Raw genomic sequence first — 23,446 nt, 5'->3', positions numbered from 1 at the left:
ATTTGTCTAGTCATTTTTACAGGTATTTGGAGGGAGAGCCCAAGCAAGTCCCTGCTCTTACTCCACCATCTTTGCTCTGCCCTCCCAAGACTCTGCAAATGAATTTTAACAAAATAATAAATTGGGGCAGGTCTCTGAGCAAGATCTCATTTATTAGTAGAGGCATGCTATCTGTCAGGAAATAGGTCAATGGGCTTGGCTTGCTTAGTGCCAAAGACCCTCACCAAGAGGATAGTTTCCCTTATGTGGGTTTTGAGAAGTACAGAACAAAGACCAGAACAAGACAGATCAAGACATCAGGGAATCTAGGGCAACATGATTGATTTCAGTGTTGAGGTAATGTAACAGTAGGATTGGTTGAGTTTGGTAACGGGGCCTAGCAACAACTCACATTCTTTTCTCATGAGTCTGAGAAAAGTCTTGAGTTCAGGTGTGAGGTAGTGGCCCAGACTTTTGGACATCAAAGCAGACATCTTTGAAGGATAGCTTGTTAGAATAAAGATATCAGCCCCAAACTCCCTTCTGTTCACATACATTCTCCAAGGTCAGTTAAATTCCTTGAGACAAGAAGGCTGTATTTTTAAACTTAACCCATTACAGGCCAGAAAATCTCTGAACTAAGTTCACAGATAAAGAACCTTGACTAAAGCAGTTACAGGACAAAATCAATTACTGGTAGATGAGATCAATAAGAAAACTGATACAAAATCAGTTTTCATCTTCTCATTTGGGCTTCTTCCTCACACTCCCAGGGAAGCAGATGTTTAATGAGATTTCAGTGATGCTGTGGTTTGGTAGACCCCATCCTGCTTTGTAAATAGACCTTGTAACAACAGTAACATATCATTAATGTACTGTTTTACTATTACGATGGGATTTTAGATACATTAGCTCATTTCATCTTCATAACACCCCAGCATCTACTACTAAGGCAGGGCTTTGTAACCAATGTTCTATGAACTTTGGGGGAAAAAAGCATTTTGATAACTATACCTTTATTTCAATATGATTGATTTCTTTTGTAACCAATATGATTTATTTTCTTTGTAATGTAAATATTTTATTTTGTGCATTTAAAAATGGTTTTCTAAGGGATACAAGTTTCACCAAACTTCCAAAGGTGTCCATGCTATAAATAAACTTAAGAACCCCCCCCTCACCCCATCATCCCCTGCAAAATGAATGGACTTTCTGTTCTTTTCTACCTACTTGGTATGAATCACCACTTGCTTTCTATCCAAGGTAGAATGGCGGTTTTCCAGTCTGAATTAAAGATGTTGCTATGATGTATAATTAAGTATTACCTGAGGATGAGATGAAATTATTTGAAACCTTTTAATTTTTTTTTTTAAATCTCTGTGGGTTGTACTTAAGAAGAAGTTTCTAGCTGATGACATCTTCTGGAAGAGGCAGCATAGTAAAATGGAAAATGTACCAGACTTGATGTCAGAAGACCTGGGTTTGGGGTGGCTAGGTGGTGCAGTGAATAGAGCACCAATTCAAATTTGGCCTCAGACACTTAATGCACACACAAAAAACTTGCCGTGTGACCTTGGGCAAGTCACTTAACCACAGTTGCCCTCCAAAATGCAAAAAAAAAAAAAAAAGACCTGGGTTTTAGTCTTCTCTCTGACTTATAAACTCATTTCTGGTTAGAACTGGGAGGACTAACAGCAAATTATCAGAACCAGAATGGCCCTTAATTGAGAAGCTTGAGGACAGTGCCTTCCTTTTATAGATTAAGGAGCTTAGTCTCAGAAAAGGAAGAGTCTTGCCCCGTAGTATGCCGATAAATGCTTAACTTGTTCTTGGGGGAAAAAAAAGTATATGCAGGACATACTTCTAAGTTTAATCTATATAATTATCATTTTCTCCATCACTTTCTTGACTCTACACAATCAGTGAAATAATAAATCAAGCCCTGATCTGTAATGTTTGCTGATTTCTGAGGTGTAAGTACCCGTGCTGCAAATTTAACAATCTGCTCACTGGTAGGAACAGTTTCCAGCACATCCCTGGGTCGTCTGGTGTCATACAGTGGGACCAGGATTCAAACTTTGGTCTCCTGACTCCAATCAAATTGTTCTTTCCACTACACCAGTGATGTCAATCTCTGAAAGAAATGGGGACACTAAACCTTACATGAGGACTCCTACTGGCTGCACATTTACTTAGAAAATGACATGTTAGCATTATCTATGTTCTACTGTATTTTTATTTATTTTGTTAAATATTCCCTTGTTGTTTGGACAACACTGGGGATTACTGTGGTCCGTATTCCTCTGCCCTCTGCCATCATGGCTGTGTGCCCCTTCTCTGGAGCCTCAGTTTCTTGGACTGTGAATTGGAGGTCATAACATTTATACTGCCTAGACTTCCCTTGATGTACTCTAAAGTGTTACAGAAATGTGAGCCACTATAGGGCAGTGAGCTGGAGCTTGAGCAAAACACCATGCACATGGTCTCTCTTTAGTAAAGATGTTTTTTATAGTTGGAGGACTAATTGTCCTGCAGCCTCCTGCCAACTGTCCCTGACCATGGGATTAGTCTTTCAGCCTTTTGTGAGCGGCAGTGACATGAGCTCTCCAAGCCCCTCACCCCCGCAGCAGGCTGGAGGGGGAGGATGGCAGCGTGAGTAAGCAGCTGTGTTGGCGTTACAGTACCGCATGCCTCGTATTTCTTTGCTCTCAAACGCCTGTGATGTCAGCCCTCCTCCAGCCCTGAAGCGCCACACTAATTCCCATCGGAACAAGGACCTCATTGAGGTAGAGCCTTTCCTAAGCTTGCAGACCCCCTGGGCTTCTCAAAGCTTTGCCACTGGTGCGTGTTGCTGGAGTTGGTCAGGAGATTTGGGTTCTGGTCCTACCTGTGACATTTATTTGCAAAATGACCTTGGGCAAATCACTTCCTTTTCCTGGGCCTCAGTTGGGCTAGTTGCTATCTAAAGTCCCTTACTTCATTAGCTTGTGATTTCATTGGTATGGTCACTCTATCCCCTGATGCTGATTACAGCCCCTCTGCATCACGGACGATTTCATTAGTTGCTGTGTCAAAAAAAATAGCGATCTGCTGTCCAGCTTTCTGGTGAGAGAGCACTTCCGCATTTAGCGAGGCTGACCCTCAGATGACAGACATGCAGGCCATTGCCAGGTCTGTATTCACAGGCTTTCCAGTGTGGTAGAGGCTGCCAGTGTTTATACGCCATGACATAGCCAGGGTCAGAACCCAGGGTCACCTCTCTGCCAAGGTGAGGCGTTGGAGGACAACTGAAACCCGTGACATTTCTTTTACCAGTAAGTTAGGAATGTTTGGCTTTGGAAGACTTGGGGGCTGAGGTGTGAGGTATGGTCCCTGCTTCAAGTATTCGAAGGGCTATCAGTGGAGTAGGAATTAGGCTTGGAGGACAGGAGGAGGAAGAGTCTAAAGACATTGCAGAAAGGCAGATGCTGCCATCATACAGGGAAAACTGCATGACAACCAGAGCTGTGTAAAAGTCATCTGGGCCATCCCAGGAGGTGGAGAATCCCCCGACCCTCACCTTGAAGTCCTCAGGGAGCAGCCAAACAATTGCTTTTTGGGGATGTTGGGGACTCACTGGGCTGGATGCCTTCTAAAGTCTTTTCTAGCCTTGAGATTTGATGATTCTTAAGGTACTGCCCTCTGTTCACTCTTTAAAGCCTTGGTGCTACTTTTTACTGGCCACTCTCCCTCAGCCAGAGCAATATACTGCAGCAGGGTTGATTAGACATTAAAAAATAGCTGCTTGGGGGGGGGGGGTCTGGTAGGGATCCAGTCCATACTGGCAAAGCGTCTGGATTGCCTCCATGGCGGCAGGTCCACAAAGGTCAGAGCGTGACTGGGAGACGGATGTCTCAATTGAGCTCGCACCTGACTTCCCCACCCTTACCGTGGAGCCAACACCCACGATGTCTTCTCTCCTTTTTTACTTTTCCTTTCTTTGGGCAAGATGGGCAGCCAGTGTAACTCTATCAGAGAATTCCTGGGCAGTGACGGTGCCACATTGGAAGAGAAACCAGGCCATTTGTGCTTGTGGCCTTCCTAATGTCAGCAGAATGTGAGCCAGCCAGCTCTGTGGTCCCCATTCATTGCACAGGCTTTGGGAGTAAGCTTGGTGTTATTTCATTAACTGTTGCTACAGAGCAGGGAGTGTGTGTGTGTGTGTGTGTGTGTGTGTCTGTCTGTCTGTCTGTATGGGGGGGGAGGAGAGGAGAAGACGGTGTGCCTGGGCAGTGTGGGCCCTGTATTTGATTTCTCTAATTCAAACAATTGGTAGCCATTCCATTTTTCTGAGTCACATTAGGCCCTGGGGCATTAAGGTTTCAAAAATATTTCACTACCTGGATGGACACCCCCACCTGTCCTCAACATATCCAGGCAGAAAAGTTTCAAACCTGTGATTTTGGTAGGTTATGCAAACAGTTGGCTCCCATTTCCTAGAGGTGAAGCTTTAATGCATAGAAGGCAATTGCTTTATAGTGACTCTCTGAGGTAGGGAGTACAAATGTTAGCAAGCCCATCTAATATGTGAAGGAACTTTGGTTCTGAGAACAGAAGTGACATGTTCACATAGCTAGTAAGCGAGAGAGGCAGGGTTAGAGCCCATCTTCTGACAACCAGGGCTCCTTCCTCCACTCCGCCTTAGTTCCTCCATTGTATATTAGGAAGAATTCTGACCTTGGAGTCGGGCCACCTGTGTGAGTGGCAGCTCTGTGAACCTGTGTGAAGAGCCTTGGTTTCTTCCTCTGTAAAAAGTAAGGGAAAGACTGATATTTCTACTTCTATACTTGCTTTTCAGGGTAGTGAATGGGAAGTGCATTGAGAACTTCATGAAATGCTGAAGAAATGTGACTTACTATCCAATCATTATAGTTGATTCCTGATGTTGAATAAAAATGTTTATCGAGCATTTGCCATGTGTAGGCTCCTGTGTTAGGCTCTGAGGGGGGGCATGCAAAGAAGAGGAGTTTATACTTTGCATGTTCATATTGCTGCACAAACATTGGGGAGTCCCTTGTGAACAACCTTTAGGCCCTGTACATTTCCCATCATGGGACCTTCGGAGGGCTAAGAGCAGGCTGACCTCACACATATGCATCACATGAACTTGGTTAGCTCTCATAGCTGGACAGGCTTGGCTGGGCCCAGAGGGCTGGGTTTATTATTTTCAGATGATAGTCTTAAGGCCTTGTTTCCTGGGCTCTGCATGGCTTGATGGTGGGAAAAAAAGTGCCAGGGGCAGTGTTGGTAGTGTGAGAAAGATATCAGACATCTTTGGAATCAAGTCAGTGAGTCACAGCATTAAGGAGATGAAAGAGACTTTGTGTGTCATCAAGCCTCTGATGTCCTTTTCAGATCTAATATTTTGTGATGCTGTGATCCTAACATAGGGGTAGATTCTTTGTGCTGAGGATGGAGTAGGGATGCTGAGCTTTGACATAAGTTAGTGTGAAAAGGGAGGCAGTAGGATACTGAGACTTGCACTATAGTTATGTGTCAGCAATAATACCTATAATCATGATAGCACATTTGTATAGATAGCACATTAAGGTTTGCAAAACACTCTATTTGTTGTTGTGCATTTGTGTTTGACTCTTTGTGAAACTACTTGAAGTTTTCTTGCCAAAGGCACTTCCCTCTCCAGATCATTTTAAAGATGAAAAAACTGAGTCAAATAGTTAAGTGATTTGCCCAGGCTCACACTGCTAGTAAATGTCTGAGGTTGGATTTGAACTTGGGGAGATGAGTCTTCCCTCTTTAGGTCTGGCACTCTGTGTACTATGGCACCATTTGGTAGTTCTATCTCATTTGATTCTCACAACAGCCCTGGGAGGTAGATGCTATTATCACCCCCCCCCCCATTTTACTAATAAGGAAACTGATTTTCTTATCAGTACGTTGCTGTGTGACTTGTCCAGCATTGTATAGCTTGTTAAATGTCTGAGTCAAGATTCAAATTCACATCTCTGACTCCATGTCTCACTCTATGCATTGATACATCTCTGCCTTTTCTTCCAACCCAGATGAGTCTTAGTGTACCCCAAGTTAATTTGCCTTGAGCTCAAGCCAGAAAAGATGGCAGTGTCGTTGGTGCAGGATACTGTAGGGCCAAGAATGCCCATCATGGAGTCAGAAAACCTGGGTTAGCTACCCACTTCTTTACATCTTTGTGCCTCATTTTCTCCACGTGTAAAGTGAGCTTAATAACACTTTCCTGAAGGCAAGTGGGCATATTCTATGCAACAGTAGGGATTTCTTCTCAGGGTGGCTCAACATTGGGGAACATCAGAGAAATTTACCTTTGGTGATGAGCTCATTGCCTCGCTCATAGTAGGCACTCAGCAACAACTCAACAATGGGCATGGGACAGCAATGGCTTACATTTTGATTTTCTAACAACCCTGAGAGTAGAGGTACTGTGGATTGTACTAAGCTTTCCATTTTACAGATGAGGAAACTGATGTTCAGAGAAGGGCTTGTCCCATATCATGTAGGTAAGGAGTGTTAGAGGCATGGATTGAATTGAAATATTTGATAGTAAGCTCCTTGAGAGGAGGGATTAAGTCATATTTATCTTTTTATTCCTTGAATTAATTTGGGGGCTTAATGAATATTAATTGAATTGAATTGAAAAAGATGTGATTATCTTCCTTAAGGTATTTACATACTTGATAGGGAGGCAGGACTAATTTCCATGAAATAATTAGTCAGTGACAGCAAAGAGTAGATAATCAGGTGTAAGGTTGTGTGGTAGGGATGATAGATTTTAGATGAATCCAGTTATTTGGGAACATCTGCCAGTGAGGGGAAGAATAGTGAAAGAGCGGAAGAAATAAGGAGCACTAGAAAACAAAGTCCATATTTATTGAATGAGCACTATCTGCCAAGAAGAAACTCCTCCCCTTCCCTCCCACCCCCCTTTTCACTTAGAGTCTGGCTTCACTCCTTGATTATAGAATCATCCTTGGAAAGTCAGTGCCTTACTTCTCAGAATTGTCTGGCCGTTTCCATCCATAAACAACTGCCCTCACCTAAAGGTGTGTTGAGTAAGTTGTAATGTTGCAGTTTAGACCCAGGGATGCCCAAAACTGTTGAGGTGGGATCAATCCATCATGGATTGATCATCCCATCCCAAAACGGTTGTAGTTTCATGATGTGTTGTAGTGGAACCGTCTCAAAGAATTCAGAGTCAGACCCCCCTCTAATCCAAGTATAGGCATTTATTGAGATTGATGCTTCTCATGAAGCGGGCTAAGTTTCAGAGGAACCAGCAACTTTAGAGAAAGCAAGATGGATTTTTATAGGGTAAAGATGCAATTACGTAACAGAAATTTACATAGAATAGAGGAATATCATCAATATTAAAAAGGCAAGAGGAGTTTGTTAAGGGATTAGGTAATGGAGGAGGGGTCCCATAATTCGGTGGTTAAACCGACTTTCTGGTCATTCTGTCCTCCACCTGGCTAGCTATTGTGGTCCTGTCTGGTTAAGAGAGATAGTTAGGTATTGTGGTCCTGTCTTAGCCTAGATGGATGATGTGATTGTGATTGAATACAAGAACACACCTGTTTGTGTGGGAATGGGTCTGGGGGCAGTGACTAGGTAGAGGCAGTAGCTGGGTTCCCATCACATAGACACACCTGCTGTTTCTGTGAGAATTAAGAATTCAGGGACACACCTGTGGTTCCAGTGAGCAGTGAGGCACATAGGAAGAAGTTAGGATATTGGCTGGGGTCAGGGGGGAGAGGGGAGTTATGTAGGTATAGTGAGCTTGCTGTATAGTGGGGCCAGGCCTATAATGAAGTTAGAATATTGGGACTGGGGGCAACTTTATTATGATTCCATTAGTCAGACTGTCTAGAAACATGAAATTTCCTTGCTGGAAGTGATTTTAGAAACCTGAGTTTGCTGTATTTTGTCATTGTTACAAATTGTTTATTTCCTTCACTGAAGTCCACTCCCAAAACCTCATCACGTTACAGTGGTGACCCTGGGTTGTCAAAGGCCATTCTAGCCGAACACAAGCCTTGGTAGGTTTTACCAAATTGGAAAGATTTCAAGTCCCCTGATGACCTATGACTTTAATCTGCAGATCAGCCTAGATAAGAGCAGAGAAACTCATCACCGGAAGGTTAATTCAACAGGGATGAAGTTTTGGGGCCATAGCAGTTCATGAACTCATCCACTGAAGTGGTACAGAGGGAACGAGGTCTGTGTTGGCGGAAAATAGTGGATTCTTGAAATTAAAACAAAGTATGTGTTGCTCAGTTACTTAGGATATTTAATAAGAAACAAACGTGACCTCAGTGGTGCTTTATCCAAAATATTTCTGTTCCTCTTTCATCCCAGTGAAGGACAGTAGAGAGGAAAAATGAATGTTCAATTTTGACGTCATTATAGCATTATTTTTTATTATAGCTTTCGCCCCTTTGACCTTCGCTCATACTCTTCCCTGGCTTTAGCTGCCCATCTCTCCTCTTCCTCCTCCTCTCAGTCTTTAGAGGTCTAGCTCCAGGGCCACTCTATGCTGTCATTTCTCTGGCTTCCCATTGCTCTTTCTTTGTTGTTTTGTGACACTGATCATGTTCTTGCCTCTGTAATAACTATTTGTGTTCATTTCTTATCCTCCTCAAAGAGGCCCAGGACCACTCTGCCTAGTAAAGAATAGGTGCCCTGAGAAAGCTGGAAACCCACTGACATTGATTACATAGGTCTCTCTCACCTGTCATATTTGCCCAGTAGGTTACAGAGACTTACAATTCTACCTTGGTACCACTTCTTGCCCCATCCCCTCTCCTCTATTCCTACTGCCACCATTTTACCAAAGGCATTCTTACCTGCCTAGACAATTTAAATAGCTTATTAACTAGTCTTTCTGCCTCTATTTTTTATGCCTCCCCCTCCAATTCAACCTTTCTACCACTGTCAGAATAACATTCCCTGTCCATAAATCTTGTCATTATCTACTCTTCTGTTCAGAAATCTTTGTCGTTTTCTATTGCTTCTAGACAAGGGATCCTTAACCTGGAGTTTGTGAGCTTATTAAAAACAATTTTTTGGGGGGGAATAAATGTATTTCAATACAATTGATTTCCTTTGTAATTCTGTGTATTTTATTTTATATATTTAGAAACATCATTTTGGGAAGGCGGTCCATAGGTCCAGACTGCCAAAGGAGCCCTTGACATGCAAACAGTTTTAAGAACTCTTGCTCTGAAATTCAGCCTTCATTGACCTTTCAAAGCCTTCTGCAATCTAGTACCATCCAACCTCTCCAGCTTTAACTTGTGTTAATCTCTTCCATGTGCTTGACATTAAAAACACCTCTATATCCTCCTCTTTAAATCCTACAACCCCTCATTGTGGGGAAGGTGTGATTCTAGGTTCTGGAGAGCTATGTATATTCTTGATAGCTTTCCATCAAGCTGGAAAGGTTTCAAATAGAGGACCAATTATAAACCATGTGCTTGTTGTCTGACGACCAGCCTTAGTAATAGAGGGGTTTTAATCTCTCAGTACATGGAGTCCCTATATTGCCAAAATTATAGGCTCTTGAGGTGTTGGGATGCTTTCTACTTCAGCCAAAATGGAGTTTTCTTTGTTCCCAAGAACACACTCTGGGCTTTCTTCACCCATTCATCCATCCAATACACTCCCACTTTCTGCAAGAAGCATTTTTCAGTCCTTCTTAATTCTAATTAATTTTCTGCATTTCCTCTATTGATTATCTCCAGTTTTTCCTTATATATGTACATTATCTCCAGTTCATCCTTATATGTGTACATTATATACAAATAAGATATATATAGTACCAGGGGGGGTAATGTATATGTATATATATATATATATAATACACACGTATGTATATTTTTGTATATATCTTATGTATTGAACTTGTTTGTACATGGTTGTGTGCATGTTTTCTCCTCTGTGAGCCTATAAGTTCTTGAGAGCAGGGACTGTCTTTTGCCTTTCTTTGTAACCCAAGAACTTAACACAATGCCTGGTGATAGTAGGTGCTTAATAAATGCTAGTAGACTGGCTGCCCCAACCAGAGATGTGCTGGTCCTAGCTGAAACCATTTCATGAGAGCCAGTTGTTAAATTTTCCTTGCGGGCATTTACACCTCAGAAATCAGCAAACCTTACAAATCAGAGCTTTATTTGTTGTTTTGTTGGTTGCAGAGACAATCAATAATAAACAAATAAAATGATGGATAAACGTTAATAATGCAAATTAAAAGTGTGTTGTGTAAGTTTTTTTTTTTGGGGGGGGAGAGGAGTCATTTGTAAAACATTTGCCAGCATAACTCTGGCCCCAGTTCACCTTCCCTCAGAATTATCTCTCCCCACAACATTCACCTTCCTCTCTCCAAATATTCCCCCTCCTTGCCTGTACTTACCTTGTTTCCCATGGCTCTGATGCACTCCTCCTCATTTTTGCCTATTGGATTGGTCCTTTATAGATCGTTTCATATGTCTCCTCTGTGGCTCTTTTCTTGAGCCCAATAACTCTCATGTAGTGCTTAGCTCCTCTTCTGAATGCCCTTATAGTACTGTTTTTTATTATAACTTTCTGTGCTTTCCCCCCTTTGATCTTTGCTCATACTCTTCCCTGGCTTTAGCTGCCCATCTCTCCTCTTCCTCCTCCTCTCAGTCTTTAAAGGTCTAGCTCCTGGGCCACTCTATGCTGTCATTTCTCTGGCTTCCCATTGCTCTTTCTTTGTTCTCTTGTGACACAGATCATGTGCTTGCCTCTGTAATAACTGTTTGTGTGCATGTCTTATCCTCCTCAAAGAGGCCCAAGGACCACAGCTTCTCTCAACTCTTTCTTCCTCAGTTCTAATCCTGGGATTTTACTTAGTATCATAGTAGGTGTTCCATAAATAGTGAATGCATGAACATTGCTGGCTCTCTGTGCCATGATGATGGACGCCATACTTCTTTGTCTTTCACTCCATCATTTTGACTCCTTCTTTGACTTTCTCAGGGAGTCTCCATTCTTATTTGGGGCCTTGTTTGTTATGACGGGACCCAGAATGAAATTGATAAAAGGTTGTGAGCTCCTTGAGGGCAGGGACTGTCTTTTGCCTCTTTTTTTACCCTTAGTGCTTATTAACACACTGCCTGGAACATAGTAGGCACTTAAAATGTTGATTTATTGATAGAATAAAGAGTTAAAAAAAGGTGGCCTTCAAGAAACTACTTCATAGGTTTTAAATTGTAAACCCATAATTGTTGGGATTAGAACTGGGTCTGACTATGCTCAGATATCCTAGAAGTTAGGAATGGGAGGGGACTTTAAAGTTCACTCAACCCAGTCCTTCATTTTATAGATGAGGAACTTGAGACTAGAGTGGTAAAGGAACTTAGCCATAGTCATATGCTTTGTTTAACTAGAACCCAGGTCTGTGAGAGTGAACAGAATGTTATCCAAAATTCTGGGTAAAAAAGAATTTTGTTGGCCAATGATGCAGTTACAATTTTCCATCCATGTTGCCACCAATTAAAGATTTACTCTCTAATTAGATATGTCATGTCAATGACAGAAGTGTTTTGGTTTTCAGTGTTACAGGAAGGTTTTTTTTCTTTCCCACCTGAGAACATTATTTGGATCAGCAGAGATGGGAAGTGCTGAGGCTCCCAAAGAAAAGCAGGGTCCACGTAGCAGCGAGAACATAAAAATCCAGCAACTCTGTCATGGGGCTCATTTTGTAAGCTGCTCTAATTTTTTTCAGTTCATTTGCATGACTCTCCCTCCTGAGGTTTATTTGGACTAGAGAAGTGATTAACTAAGTATAGAATCTGCCTTTGCTTCTTCTTCTTGGTGTGTGCTGGGGTTAGATTGGGTCATTTTATTCTTGGCTTGCAAATCACACTGATTTCCTCTGGTGCCGAACAGTCCGCATTCTTCAGGACACCATGTCTTGTATTTTTTTTTTAACTCTTTGCCCAGTTGTCAAAACAAGAGCCTAGATTGATGATGTCCTCTTTTTCTTCTTTTCCAGGGGCTGGTGTATTTTTCCTTTCTTGTGCAGAAGGAGAGCAGATCAGCTTTCTTTTCGACTGTATCGTCCGGGGCATCTCCCCCACGAAAGGCCCCTTTGGCCTGCGTCCCGTCCTCCCAGGTTAATATAAGAAGTGTAGAGTGACCCCTTAGTGTTGGCGCCTTTCTAGACCAATGCTCATGGCTCCACTTGGAATAGCAGGTTGCAGACACCACACCCTGTGATGCAGGGTGGTTTTCATTCTGAAATGTCACTGCAGTCCAGATTTATCAGTCCCAGGCACACCTAACTCCTCTCGCTTGCTGTCCTTTCAGCTCATTCATGTTCCTCTTACAACTAGGACTGGTCTCTGTTTTGTTTGTCCTAAATGGACCCCTAAATAATACCAGCTTATGACTATCTGGTACTTTGTCGTCACACAACATTTTCACTTATATTGCCTCACTTGATCCTTAAGTTATTATGATCCCCATTTGGCAGAGACTGATGATTATAGAGAAAGAATGGCTTGCTGAAAGTCACAAAGCTAGTAAATGTTTGAGCTGGACCTTAGAATTACTTAATTCCTCTGGGTTTGTTTCTTCTGGAAAATGATTTCTAAGGTACTTTCTAGCTCTAAATCCTGTTTATATTCCTTATGCTCCTATGATTTAGATCTGGAAGGAACTGTACTATTGGAGGATCTGAGCTGGAAGGAGCCCTAGAGGCCACCTAGCCCACAGCCCTCTTTTGTTCTAGGTGAAGAAACAGGTTCAGAAAAATGAATTGACTTGCCCAAGTTCACAGAATAAGTAAAGGGAGACTTTGTACTAGTACTCTGTGGCTCTGGGTTCAATACTTTTTTTCACTGCACTATCCTACTTCCTGAAAAGTGTTCTATTTTGGGAAAACACAACCCTCTTGTTTATTCAAAAATAAAAACTGCCCAGACTTTGTTGTGGATGCAGCAAGAGAAATAGTCATGAGTATATTTATGGTTTCCAAAGAGTCATGTTGCCTTGAAGTTGAAGGGATGAAGAAATGTCATATATTAGTGCTTCTGAGCAAGCCTCATAAGGGGAGGAGTAGGCAGGCTGAAAGATGAGACTTTGGAACATTCAGGGAAAATCTGTGTATTTGGAGCTTTTGAAATAATGCTTTAGGGCGTTGCCTTTTGATGGTTATGCCAAATCATATGGTTTTCCATTAAGCTGTGGTTAGGAACTGCTATTCCAAGGGTCTGTATAGGTCTCTGACCAAAATTAACCGAGATGTTCTGGGAGCTGGTGGGATTTAGAGGAATAAAGTCTCTCTGAACTCTTTTGTAAACCAGACTTGACAGGCAGCTGCATTTGTTATCATTGGTGGAAGAAGAGCACAAGACTTAGAATGGTTTTCCTTCTTTGGACCTTGAAATTTCATCCTCTGTAGTATGAGAGGAGATGTCCTCTAAGGTCCTTTGATAATTAGTATGTTAAGCTGAATGTTTGTCAGGTGTCTTGGATTTTTAAGGAAAACTTGTAGATTTGGTCACCTTGGGAAAGCTGGCCATGAGTTTCAGGTATTAAAACATGAAGTGCTCTGAGCCGTCTTAAGTCCTGTTGGGGTTCTTTGAGCCTATTCCAAAAGTGGCCATAGTCAAAATCTTAGAATGTCGATGAGAATTATACAGACGTAATGGAAATTTTTAGGACCCGCACAGATATCTCTGGGAAAGATATTCATGGACTCAGACTCTCAGGAGGGAAAGGGAGCTCAGAGGGCAGCTTGATCAATCATACCTGGAGAAGAAGCCCCTTTAGAGCCTGCCCAGCTGATGCCTATCTAGCTACCCAAAGACTTAGAGTAGAGGGAGGTAGTTGAAGAAGCTTTGTAGGAACTGGATTTGAGTTCTGACCACACCCCTTCTTATTTTTGTGTCTTTGGGCAAGTCACTTCTTTTGGCCTTAGTTTCTTTATATTCAAAAAGGATGTTAGATCAGATAACTTATAGCTCCCTTTCATCTAAATCTGACCACTAATACAACCTGTCCTAATTCTGGACCACTCCAATCAAAATAAATTTTTTTTCTTATATAAAACTGAAATTTGTATCTCTGTAACTTCTACTCATGGCTCTTAGTTCTTTCTTTTTTGTCTTTGAATGAATCTTGTCTTTTAAACATTGGTAACATTTTAGACACTTGAAGGCAACTGTTGTATCTCCCCTTAAGTCTTCTCTGCTCTAGGATAAATATTCCTAGTTCCTTTAACTGATACTTGTGTAGCACAGTCTCCTAATCTTTTCACTGACCTGGTTGCACTCTTCTGCATGTTCATGAAAATAATAATAATAATGATAACAATGATAGCTTTTATATCATGCTTTAAGGTTTGCAAAACACTTTACAAATACCATTTAATTTTATTCTTCCAACCTTGGAAGCAAGGTGCTATTATTCCCATCTTACAGATGGGCAAACTGAGGTAGAGATTGAGTGACTTGCCTAGGGTCCCACAGCTAGTTGAACTAGAGCCTTGCTATGACAACCAGAACTTCATAGAGTACATCACATCAGTCTGACCTGGGCAGAGACACTTAATTTCTTTGTTCTGGATGTTTTCCTTTCATTAATATAGCCTAAGATTTTATTTGCTTGACTGCCATAGGGTATTGTTAATTCATTGAGCCTACTTACATTCTACTAAAATTCCTCCCCTATTTTTGAAAGTGAATTATTAATATTATGTAGATATGAATAACAACAGTAGATCTGATTTACGCAGCATCTACAATTTACAAAGCCATTTTCTCATACTCTATGAGGTAAGTAGTGTACATATTACTACCCTCAGATGACAGAGTAGGATACTGAGTCTCAGAGTTTAAGTGGCTCTTCTGAGATCACAGAGTTAAGTGGAGAGCTAGCATAGGACTTGAAATCAGGGCTTCTTATTCCAAATCCTGCTGCCTCTTGCTATCTCAAAATATGGTGCCTGTCCTCAAGAAACTTTGTGGTCTAGTAATAATAATGGATTAGTGATAACCTCCGTTTTTATAGAACTTTGAGGTTTGAAGAATGCTTCATGTACATGATCTCATTTGTTCCTCAGGATGACCCCATGAAGGTCGGGTTTGCTATTATCCACATTTTGCAGATGAGGAATCTGATGGTTAGAACTGTTCAATGACTTGGCCAAAGGCACACAATTAATAGGTATCATAGTCAGGATCTGAACCTAGGTCTCTTGACTCCAAGTCCAGTGCTGTTTCCATTAGGCCACAACGCCCAGGAGAAAACACATGGGAACACACAAAACTAGGAAACAATACAGAATGAGATTAGTGCATGAGAGGTATAGCCACCATGCTGGGAGAGTTGAGGAGGCAGAGTTCACGTTCCTTCGGGACCTGAAGAAGACTCCATTCAGGAGATGGCCTTTGAACGGGACTTGGTGGAGACTTAAGAAATGGAATTAGTAAATGCAAATGAAGTGGGTTCACATGTGGCCAAAATCTTCTGTTGGTCCAATTTACATCAGTTTGCCCTTGCCTCAGGATGAATATTTGAACGGTTTCCTGGCTCCATCCATCTAGATGGGTTGAGTCAAAGCAGTTGCCAGAAACAGCCCTGTGTGAGCATATTGTGTATGGGAAACTGGTGTTTTCCTTTGCGCACAAAAAGGGATGCCATCCACCCCTGGTCACTAGGACATGGGCAGTGAATTGTCTTCTCCCCTTCCCCGCCCCCCCAAGCCCAAACTGCGGCTGAGAGCTAAGCTAGCCAGCTCATAAGTAGTTTAATCTTTGACCTTGGCCTCATTGCATTAGCTTTGTGTTCTAAACAAGGGAGTTTATTGGCCCCAGAGCGTTGGGACTTTGGAGGTCTCTTTTCTTCTGCCATGTGGGACAAGAAGGCTCCCTCTTTGATGTACTTTTTGTCATGGCTTCAGACAGAGTACCATGCACATATGGACCACACACCATACCCAGATGAACACAGAAATGTCACCCGAGCTTCTGTCTGCCTTTCCCAGAGGGTTACCAGTCAAAGTTAACCAAAACAGACCCAGAGGGAGATGGCAGGAGACCTCAGACTACCCAGACAGCTAAGCCACTGGAGCCAATTGGACCTAACCTGGCCATTCATTTCTGTAGTTTGCCACACTTGATGACAGGAACTTCACAAAATAATACTATATTAACATTGAATAAAGCACAAAGCCTGATCCAGGTAGGGTTCTTGCCAGTTGTCCCTGGTTCCCAGCTCTTAATTGCAACAGGTGAGGTTTCAGACAATGGAAACAGTGTTTGAGAATACATAACTGGAAAAGGAAGGAAGGGAGTTTTGTGTTTTCTTGAAAAGCAATATTAAAAATTCTGGGCTGGGAATAAGGAAAATGGGAATTAAAAAATAAGGAAAAAATAAAGTGAAAGGGCTAGATTAAATGCTGTCTAAGGGCCCTTCTAATGCAGCTATTAAAAATAACCACTCATATTTCTAAAACATTTTTAAGTTTACAAGGAACTTTCCTCATAGGTGCCCGTATCACTGGCCTAATTTTACAGATGCGGACATTTAGACTCAGAAAGGTGATAAGTTGCCACTGGGTTTTGGACCCAGCATTAAGACCCAGGTTTCTGGACAGTGGGTCCCGACTCTTTCTGCCACTGGGGAGAATTCCATTCTAGGACTCACACATCACAGAATTCCAGAGCCAGTGTCTTCCCAGGTCTGGCAGTGTCCCTCCCATCCATCTCCTTTGTGGTCCTCCCGTGTGATCACTCACTAGTGTGATGTGATGCTTTTTGTAAAGAAGGGCTCTGGCTCCCCCTGCTGCTGGTCTGTGACTTTGTCACAGTTGTGGCTTAATTCACTAGACATTTATTTATCCAAGTGCCTGCTACATTTGAAGACTTGTTCTTGCACAGTTATCTGGCAAGTGAAAGCAAGAGAAAGGTCATTTAAAAAAAATAGGGGACAGAGACAAAAAGACCATGATGTAATGCAAAAGATAAAAACCTCATTTAACTTTATAGTCAGTAGACCTGGGTTCAAATCCTGGCTGTCATGCTTCCCAGTGAAGTTACCTAAAGTCTCTGTGCCTCTATTGCTAACACGCAGAAGAGTTCATAATACTTGCATAACCTTCCTCATGGAGTCATTGTGAAGAAAGTACTGTATAAACCTTTAAGAAATGGGAAAATGGCAGTGAGTTTGGAGACCACAACAAAAGCAAAATTCTTTTGTCTGTTTCTTTGTGTGAGACAATTGGGGTTAAGTGGGGTTAAGCCCAGGGTCACAAGAGCTAGTGTGTGTCACCACCTGGCTGTCCCCAGAGTTTTTTTTAAACTGGGTCTTTCAGTGGTTTTATGCCTCTTCGCAGATTTTAGAACTCTTTGGATAATTTAGATACAAGTCTGAATGAGAAGGAGTTTAGTGTCCTTTGGGAGAGAGACTGTATTCCTTCCATCCTTTATTCTTGTCAGACCATATCCTATATCTTAGGAAGGATAGTAATCACCTAAAGTCTGTCCAGGGGAGGGCAATCAGCTTGGTAAAGGGACTAGATTCCATACAAGGAGCTAATGAAGGAAATAGGGATGTTTTTAGCCCGTTGAAGAGAAGATGATTTAGGAGGTAATATAATCACTGGCTTCACATAGCTGCAGTGTGACATGTGGGATTAGATTTATTATGTTTGGCCCCAGGGGGGCAGAATTAGGAGCACTGGGGTGGGGAGGTTACAGAGAAGTAGATTTCAACTCAGAGGAAACAGAGTTACCCTAAGCGCAATGGGGTCTCTACTAAGTTCTGCATCGTTTGGAGGTCTTTAAGTGAGGTTTCAATGGCCACGTGTCAGTGATAACTTTTTGTGGATCCCCCTTTCACTAGATGGCTTCTGAGGTCCCTTTCTGTGCTGCGATTCCATGAATTTATGGTTCTTTGAACTTCACTGGGGAGAGTGAACCCCATCTCAGGAGATTTTCTTTTGTAGCTGGATGATCACAGGCATTTGTAGACAGAATATGGATTGGACTGGATGACTGCTGGAAAGCTGACCAATTCTATTCTTTTTTGTTCTAGTTGGAGGGATAAGGCATGAGTGCAAGAAAAGTTAAATAGTTAATTTTAAAAAATAGTTAAGTGGGCCTGGGAAAAGTTAAATGGTTAAAATTTTCAGATGTTAAATAGTTAAACTATTTAACTTTTCACATAATTTAAGTAACTTTTCTTGACAGCAGCAAAAGAGCCGTTACAAGACAGTATCTGATGATGATTTCTTACCAGATGACTGCTATAGCCAGAAAGCTCCGTAGGTCTTTGGAGGAGACGAGGGAGGTCTGTGAAGCTGGGCATATGCTGCCTGGTAAGGGGCCTGTAAGAGGCACAAGCCTTTTGCAGGCAAAGGCTCTTTGGGTTTACATAAGGTCACTGGGCTGGAGGAGTCTTTGTTTTGACTTTACCCAAAGGCATTTCTTCTAATGAAGAAAGGCTTGTTTTGTTAAGGGGTTTGGGCAAGGACAGAATTTCTGTCCCTCAGCCAGAAGGGTATTTGGGAAATGTGACCCAGATTGTCATATGCTTGCTTAATCTTCCCTCTGGATTTCCCAGAGGTCAAAATTCTCCACCCTCCCTCCCCCAGTGTACGGTAATCTAAGAGCCAAGCACAAAGGTTTAGTTCCCATTGAGGATGCTATACGTGGCAAATGTCAAGACTCGACTGATGAATTGACTAGCACCTCTTCAGGGATTTAATTGTGTCTCACACCTTTGTTAATGAGAGTTCTTCTTGGTAAATATGTACCTCAAGTCTGGTCCTGTGATGTCACACACAGGCTACCATGGTTGTATAAACCATCTGAGTGAATCTTCAAAATGGCCATGTTCCATTGGACTTACTTCTACTTAATTTAACCAGGGGCTCCCCAGATTTGTTGTCTGTATATTTTAGCATCCTTCTTTCCTTCAGAACTTTCATAATTTCATATTTTATCATTTGCCTGCTGTCTTCAGGTCACTGCTCTTAGGTTCTAAACTTGGGGATTCCACTGGTGAGTTGCAGGCTTCAGAGGACACAGCTGAGGAAGACAGTAGAGATATAGTTGAAAGAGCATGGGTTCCAGCCCTGGCTCTGACATTTTACTAGTCACATGGCTCTGCTAAGTTATTTTACTTAAGTTTTCTCACATATAAGATAGGGATTATTCTTGTGTTACCTACTTGTTAGAGTTGTGAGGACAGTGTTTGGTAGTTCTTAAATATCAGTACCATATCAATAGAAGTTGCTATAATTATTAATGAAAAATGGGGTTTGGGTGATGGGATGCCTAGTCTGCATAGTCTGCACACTCAGCTATTAAATTCTGTTCAGAGAGTCAGTGTGGTGTGGTAGAAAGAAAACTCGATTTAGAGCCAGACAACACGAGTGTGAATCCTGGTTTGGGTACTATGTTGCCCATGTAAGGTAAGGCTTTAAATTCTGTCATCCTGGGATTCTATTACTTAGGCATGTACCTTTAGCCCCAATTCAGAGGAGGGAGTTGGGATCTCAGAGAAGCTGCTAGTACAGGTGAAATGACTTATTGGCAGGTCACATATAGAGGTGCCTTCTGTAGTTATAATGGACAAATTAAGGTTTAATAATAACCATAGCTAGCATTTATATCATGCTTTAAAGTTTGCAGTGCTGCAAATATTATTTTGTTAAATCCTCATAATGCCCCTGGGGGAGTGTTGTTATTGAGTCTTTTCAGGCATGTCTGACCCTTTGTGACTTCATTTGGAGTTTCTTGGCAAAGATACTGGAGTAGTTTGCCATTTCCTTCTCCCACTCATTTTACAGATGAGGAAACTGAGACAAACAGAATTAAGTGACTTGCCCAGGGTCACACAACTAGGAAGTATCTGAGGCCAGATTTGAATTTAGGTCTTCCTGTCTACAGGCCTGGCACTCTATCCACTGTGCCACCTAGCTGCCCTTGGAAAGTAAGTACTTTTATTATCCCTATTATATAGATGAAGAGTCATACAGTGAGTAAGTCATATAGCTAGTAAATGTCCGAGGCCAGATTTGAGATCAGAGCTTCTTGATGTTAGGTCCAGAATTCCATCCACTGTGTTACCTAGCTACTTCTTTCTTACAGTGGTATGGGTCATTCTTCATCCTGTCTGCATGGATAGTGCATGGGAAATCACATCTCCAGCCCAAGGAAGGGAGCCTGTCACATTCCATAAGATATCAATTCAGAAAGCTCACATGATTAATACCAATAAATTCAATGACCATTTATTAAGTGCCTTTTATGGGCAAACCAGAGATGGGGATACAGAGGTACAGAAAGTCCACTTCCTCAAGGGGCTTGTAATCTTGACAGGAGACAGTTGACTTGCAGTTTATAAGTAATCTAGTCCAATCCTCTCACTTTAAGGATGAGGAGGCAGAGACTTAGAGGTTACATGACTTGCCCATGATTCCACAGGTAGCAGATGGCAAGGTAGAGATTCCATCTCAGGTCTGCTGACTCTGAACCTAGCTCTTTTCCCACTGGACCATGCTAGGCATATAGTGTATATTCAATTAAATGCATAAATGCCAAGAACATGTACCCAGGTGATGGTGATGTACAAAGGGCTGTAAGATTTAAGGGAAAGGTAACTTTTAGCTAGAGGAGTAAGGAAAGCCTTTGTGGCAGAGATGGTACCTGAGCGGGGTTCCAAAGCAAGGGAAGAATTTCAGTAGGCAGGGATGAAAAGCAGGCATGTTTCACTCTGAAATGAATATACATATACACATGTATGTGTATGCATGTATATGGTATGTGTATATATATGTATATATATATATACAGATATAGATATATATGTTTGCATAGAGAGTGATGAGAGGGAGAAGGCAGGGTATAGTCAGGGTCCAGTTCCTAGTCAAGTTTTGTTAGACTCTAGCGTACTCAGAAGACCTTCTGGTAAAGGACTCAAGGAGTGTTGAAACTAGATTGTGAAAAGCCTTAAAGGTCAAGCCAAAGAGTTTGTATTTTCTTTAGCTCTATCTAGAATTCTTTCCTTCCTTTCCCTCATCTGTAGGAAATTAACTTTCACAATGCATCATGGATTCATCTTGCCCTCTTCAAATCCCCGAGGAGTTTGCCTGGATTGACTGCCCAAAAGGAGTCAACAAAAGAAAGACAAGACAGGGAGATATTTTAAAAACTTCAAAAGACAAGGATCTCTAAGCCTTGAGGGGAAATTATGCTTCTGATTTTCAGCCCTCAAACAGAGAACTCCAAGTATAACAGTGCTGCCTATCCTGGCTACCACACTTATTATTATTAGCTGTGTGACCAATTCAGTTTGCTTCTCTGAGATTCCTTTTCTTTAAAATAATGGATAATTATTCTTGCATTAACCACCCCAAAGGGTTGTTGTAAAAAAATCTGTTTGTAAATTTGAAGTAGGATACAAGTGTGAGCTGCAATAATTAGCATATAGCACTTTACCTTTACAAAATACTTCTACTTTCCCATTTGAACCTCACAACAATTTTGAGAAGTGGGTAGGGTATTTGATTAGGCAGCTAGATGACTTAGCAGATAGAGCGCTGGACTTGGAGTCTGGAAGACTCACCTTCCTGAGTTCGGATCTGGCCTCAGACACTTCCTAGCTGTGTGATCCTGGGCAAATTATGTCACCCTGTTTGCTTCAGTTTACTCATCTATAAAATGAACTGGAGGAGAAAATGGCAAACCACTCCAGTATCTTTGCTAAGAAAACCCGTTACGAGGTTACGGAGTAGGATATGGCTGAAAAATGACTGACCAACCAAAAAGGGTGTTTGAGAAGGTGATGATGTTATTAGCCCTCTTTTATAGACAAGGAAACAGTCTGGGAGAGAGTAAGTGAATTGCACGTGTATGGTGAGTGACACAACTTCTAACTGGCAGAGTTAAGATTCAGACCTAGCTCTCCTGATTAGAAGCACCTCACTTTTCTTAAACAATTGTGACAAGGAAAATGGGTCCTTTTTCTGAGAAGCATAATAGCAAAGATCTTGAGGAAGGAGCAGTTTTTAGGTGCCTAGGATTCTACATTTTTAAACTTTTATCAACACACTTTCAGATTCTCTGCAAAGTTTTTAAAATTTCACATTCTGCTCCTGAGGGCCAAACTGGGAACAATGGGTGGAGGTTACATGTTGTTAGAGTTTGGCTCAGTGAGAGGAAAACTTCCTGAAAATGTGGTGTCTAAAAACGAGACTGGGCTTCTTTGAAAGGTAATGAGCTCCTCATTGCTAGCAGTGGCCAGAGAGCAGCAGGAAGCTGAACTGGCTACTGGTTAGAGTTATTGTAGACATAAATCTTTTAGCCAGAGTTTGGACCAGTTACCCTCTGAAGGCCTGTGGAGCTCTGGGATTCTAAGGTTGTTTCCTTTGTGGAGTCAATGGTTCCTTGTTAATGCTGTTGCCTCTTTTTGGAGAATGAAGATAAATTGTGTTTCTGAGACAGCTAGGCCCTCCCTCTGCACTGATCCATTCCTCATGTAATTGAGGAACTTAACAGTTAAAAGGAAGGATAGCCATCGGTACAACAGCTGCTAAGGATGCCAGGCATTTTTAAACTGTTGACAGTAATCTTGTTGAAATACCCTCCAGATTGCCACCAACATCTGGTTGGGGTATGATGTTCCTCTGAAGCTTTGAAGTATTTATAATCTACAAAGTCTGCAATGGTTGACCAACATTAACTTGCTGCCTTGGCAGAGACATTTTTTAGGTGTTCTAGAAAGCAGCCCTGAAGGGCTTTAGAGGCAGGGCAGGATCTTAGGGGAGGAAGGAAACTTAGAAGCAGAACAGAATTCCATTGCTAGTTTTGCTGCTATTTAGCTATTTGATGTTGGCAAGAAAATTAACTTCTCATCTAAAAAAATAGAACAGTATTTCTGCTCTACCTAGCTTGGGGTGGGGAACCTGCATCCTTGTGGTCCTCTCTGTCCTCAAGTGCAGCCCTTTGACCGATTCAAACCTAGACGTTCCCCACCCCTGGGCAAACTTCCTAATGCCAGGTCTCCTTCTTATGCTGCTTTCAGGTTTGCAAAGCCCTTTCCTCACAATGTAAGTATTATTATCTCCATTTGGCAGATAAGGAGAGAGCTAAGTGGTCTATAGTAATGCAGCTAGCAAGGATCCAAAGTGGACTATTATCTGGAAAAGGAAGTGAGAAATGAGAGCGAAGGATTAGAGTCAGATCATCTGGGCTCAACTTTTATTTCTGTTATTCTCTCCCTCTCTCCCCCTTCTCCCTCTCTCTCTCTTCCCCTATTCCCCCCCCCCATCTCTTCTCTCTCTCTCTCTCCCTCCCCTTCCCTGTGGGCTGGGGTTGGGGAGAGGGAGAGGGAGTGAGGGAGACAGAGAGAGAGGAAGACAGAGAGAGAGAGAGAGAGAGAGAGAGAGAGAGAGAGAGAGAGA

At 42.0% G+C, this 23,446-nt stretch overlaps 1 protein-coding gene across 2 annotated transcripts in view; it reads left to right on the top strand.

Annotated features, from left to right (window-relative positions):
* DOK7 (docking protein 7) overlaps positions 1-23,446 on the top strand; it is a 125,043-nt gene that overhangs the window by 41,491 nt on the left and 60,106 nt on the right. Inside the window, exon 5 of one of the 2 annotated variants that reach the window (XM_069070675.1) lies at positions 12,026-12,145. The exons of the other annotated variant lie outside the window; for it this stretch is intronic. Coding sequence (XP_068926776.1) covers positions 12,026-12,145 — 120 coding nt within the window. The remainder of the gene's footprint in view (positions 1-12,025; positions 12,146-23,446) is intronic. 2 annotated transcript variants of the gene reach the window in all.

This window comes from Petaurus breviceps, unplaced genomic scaffold, assembly GCF_028583685.1.
Source record: "Petaurus breviceps papuanus isolate PSGF00001 unplaced genomic scaffold, PetGlider_PUasm1.0 140, whole genome shotgun sequence".
Taxonomy (NCBI): Eukaryota; Metazoa; Chordata; class Mammalia; order Diprotodontia; family Petauridae; genus Petaurus; species Petaurus breviceps.
Note: the sequence above shows the minus strand (reverse complement) of the source record. Positions and strands in the feature narration are given on the sequence as shown.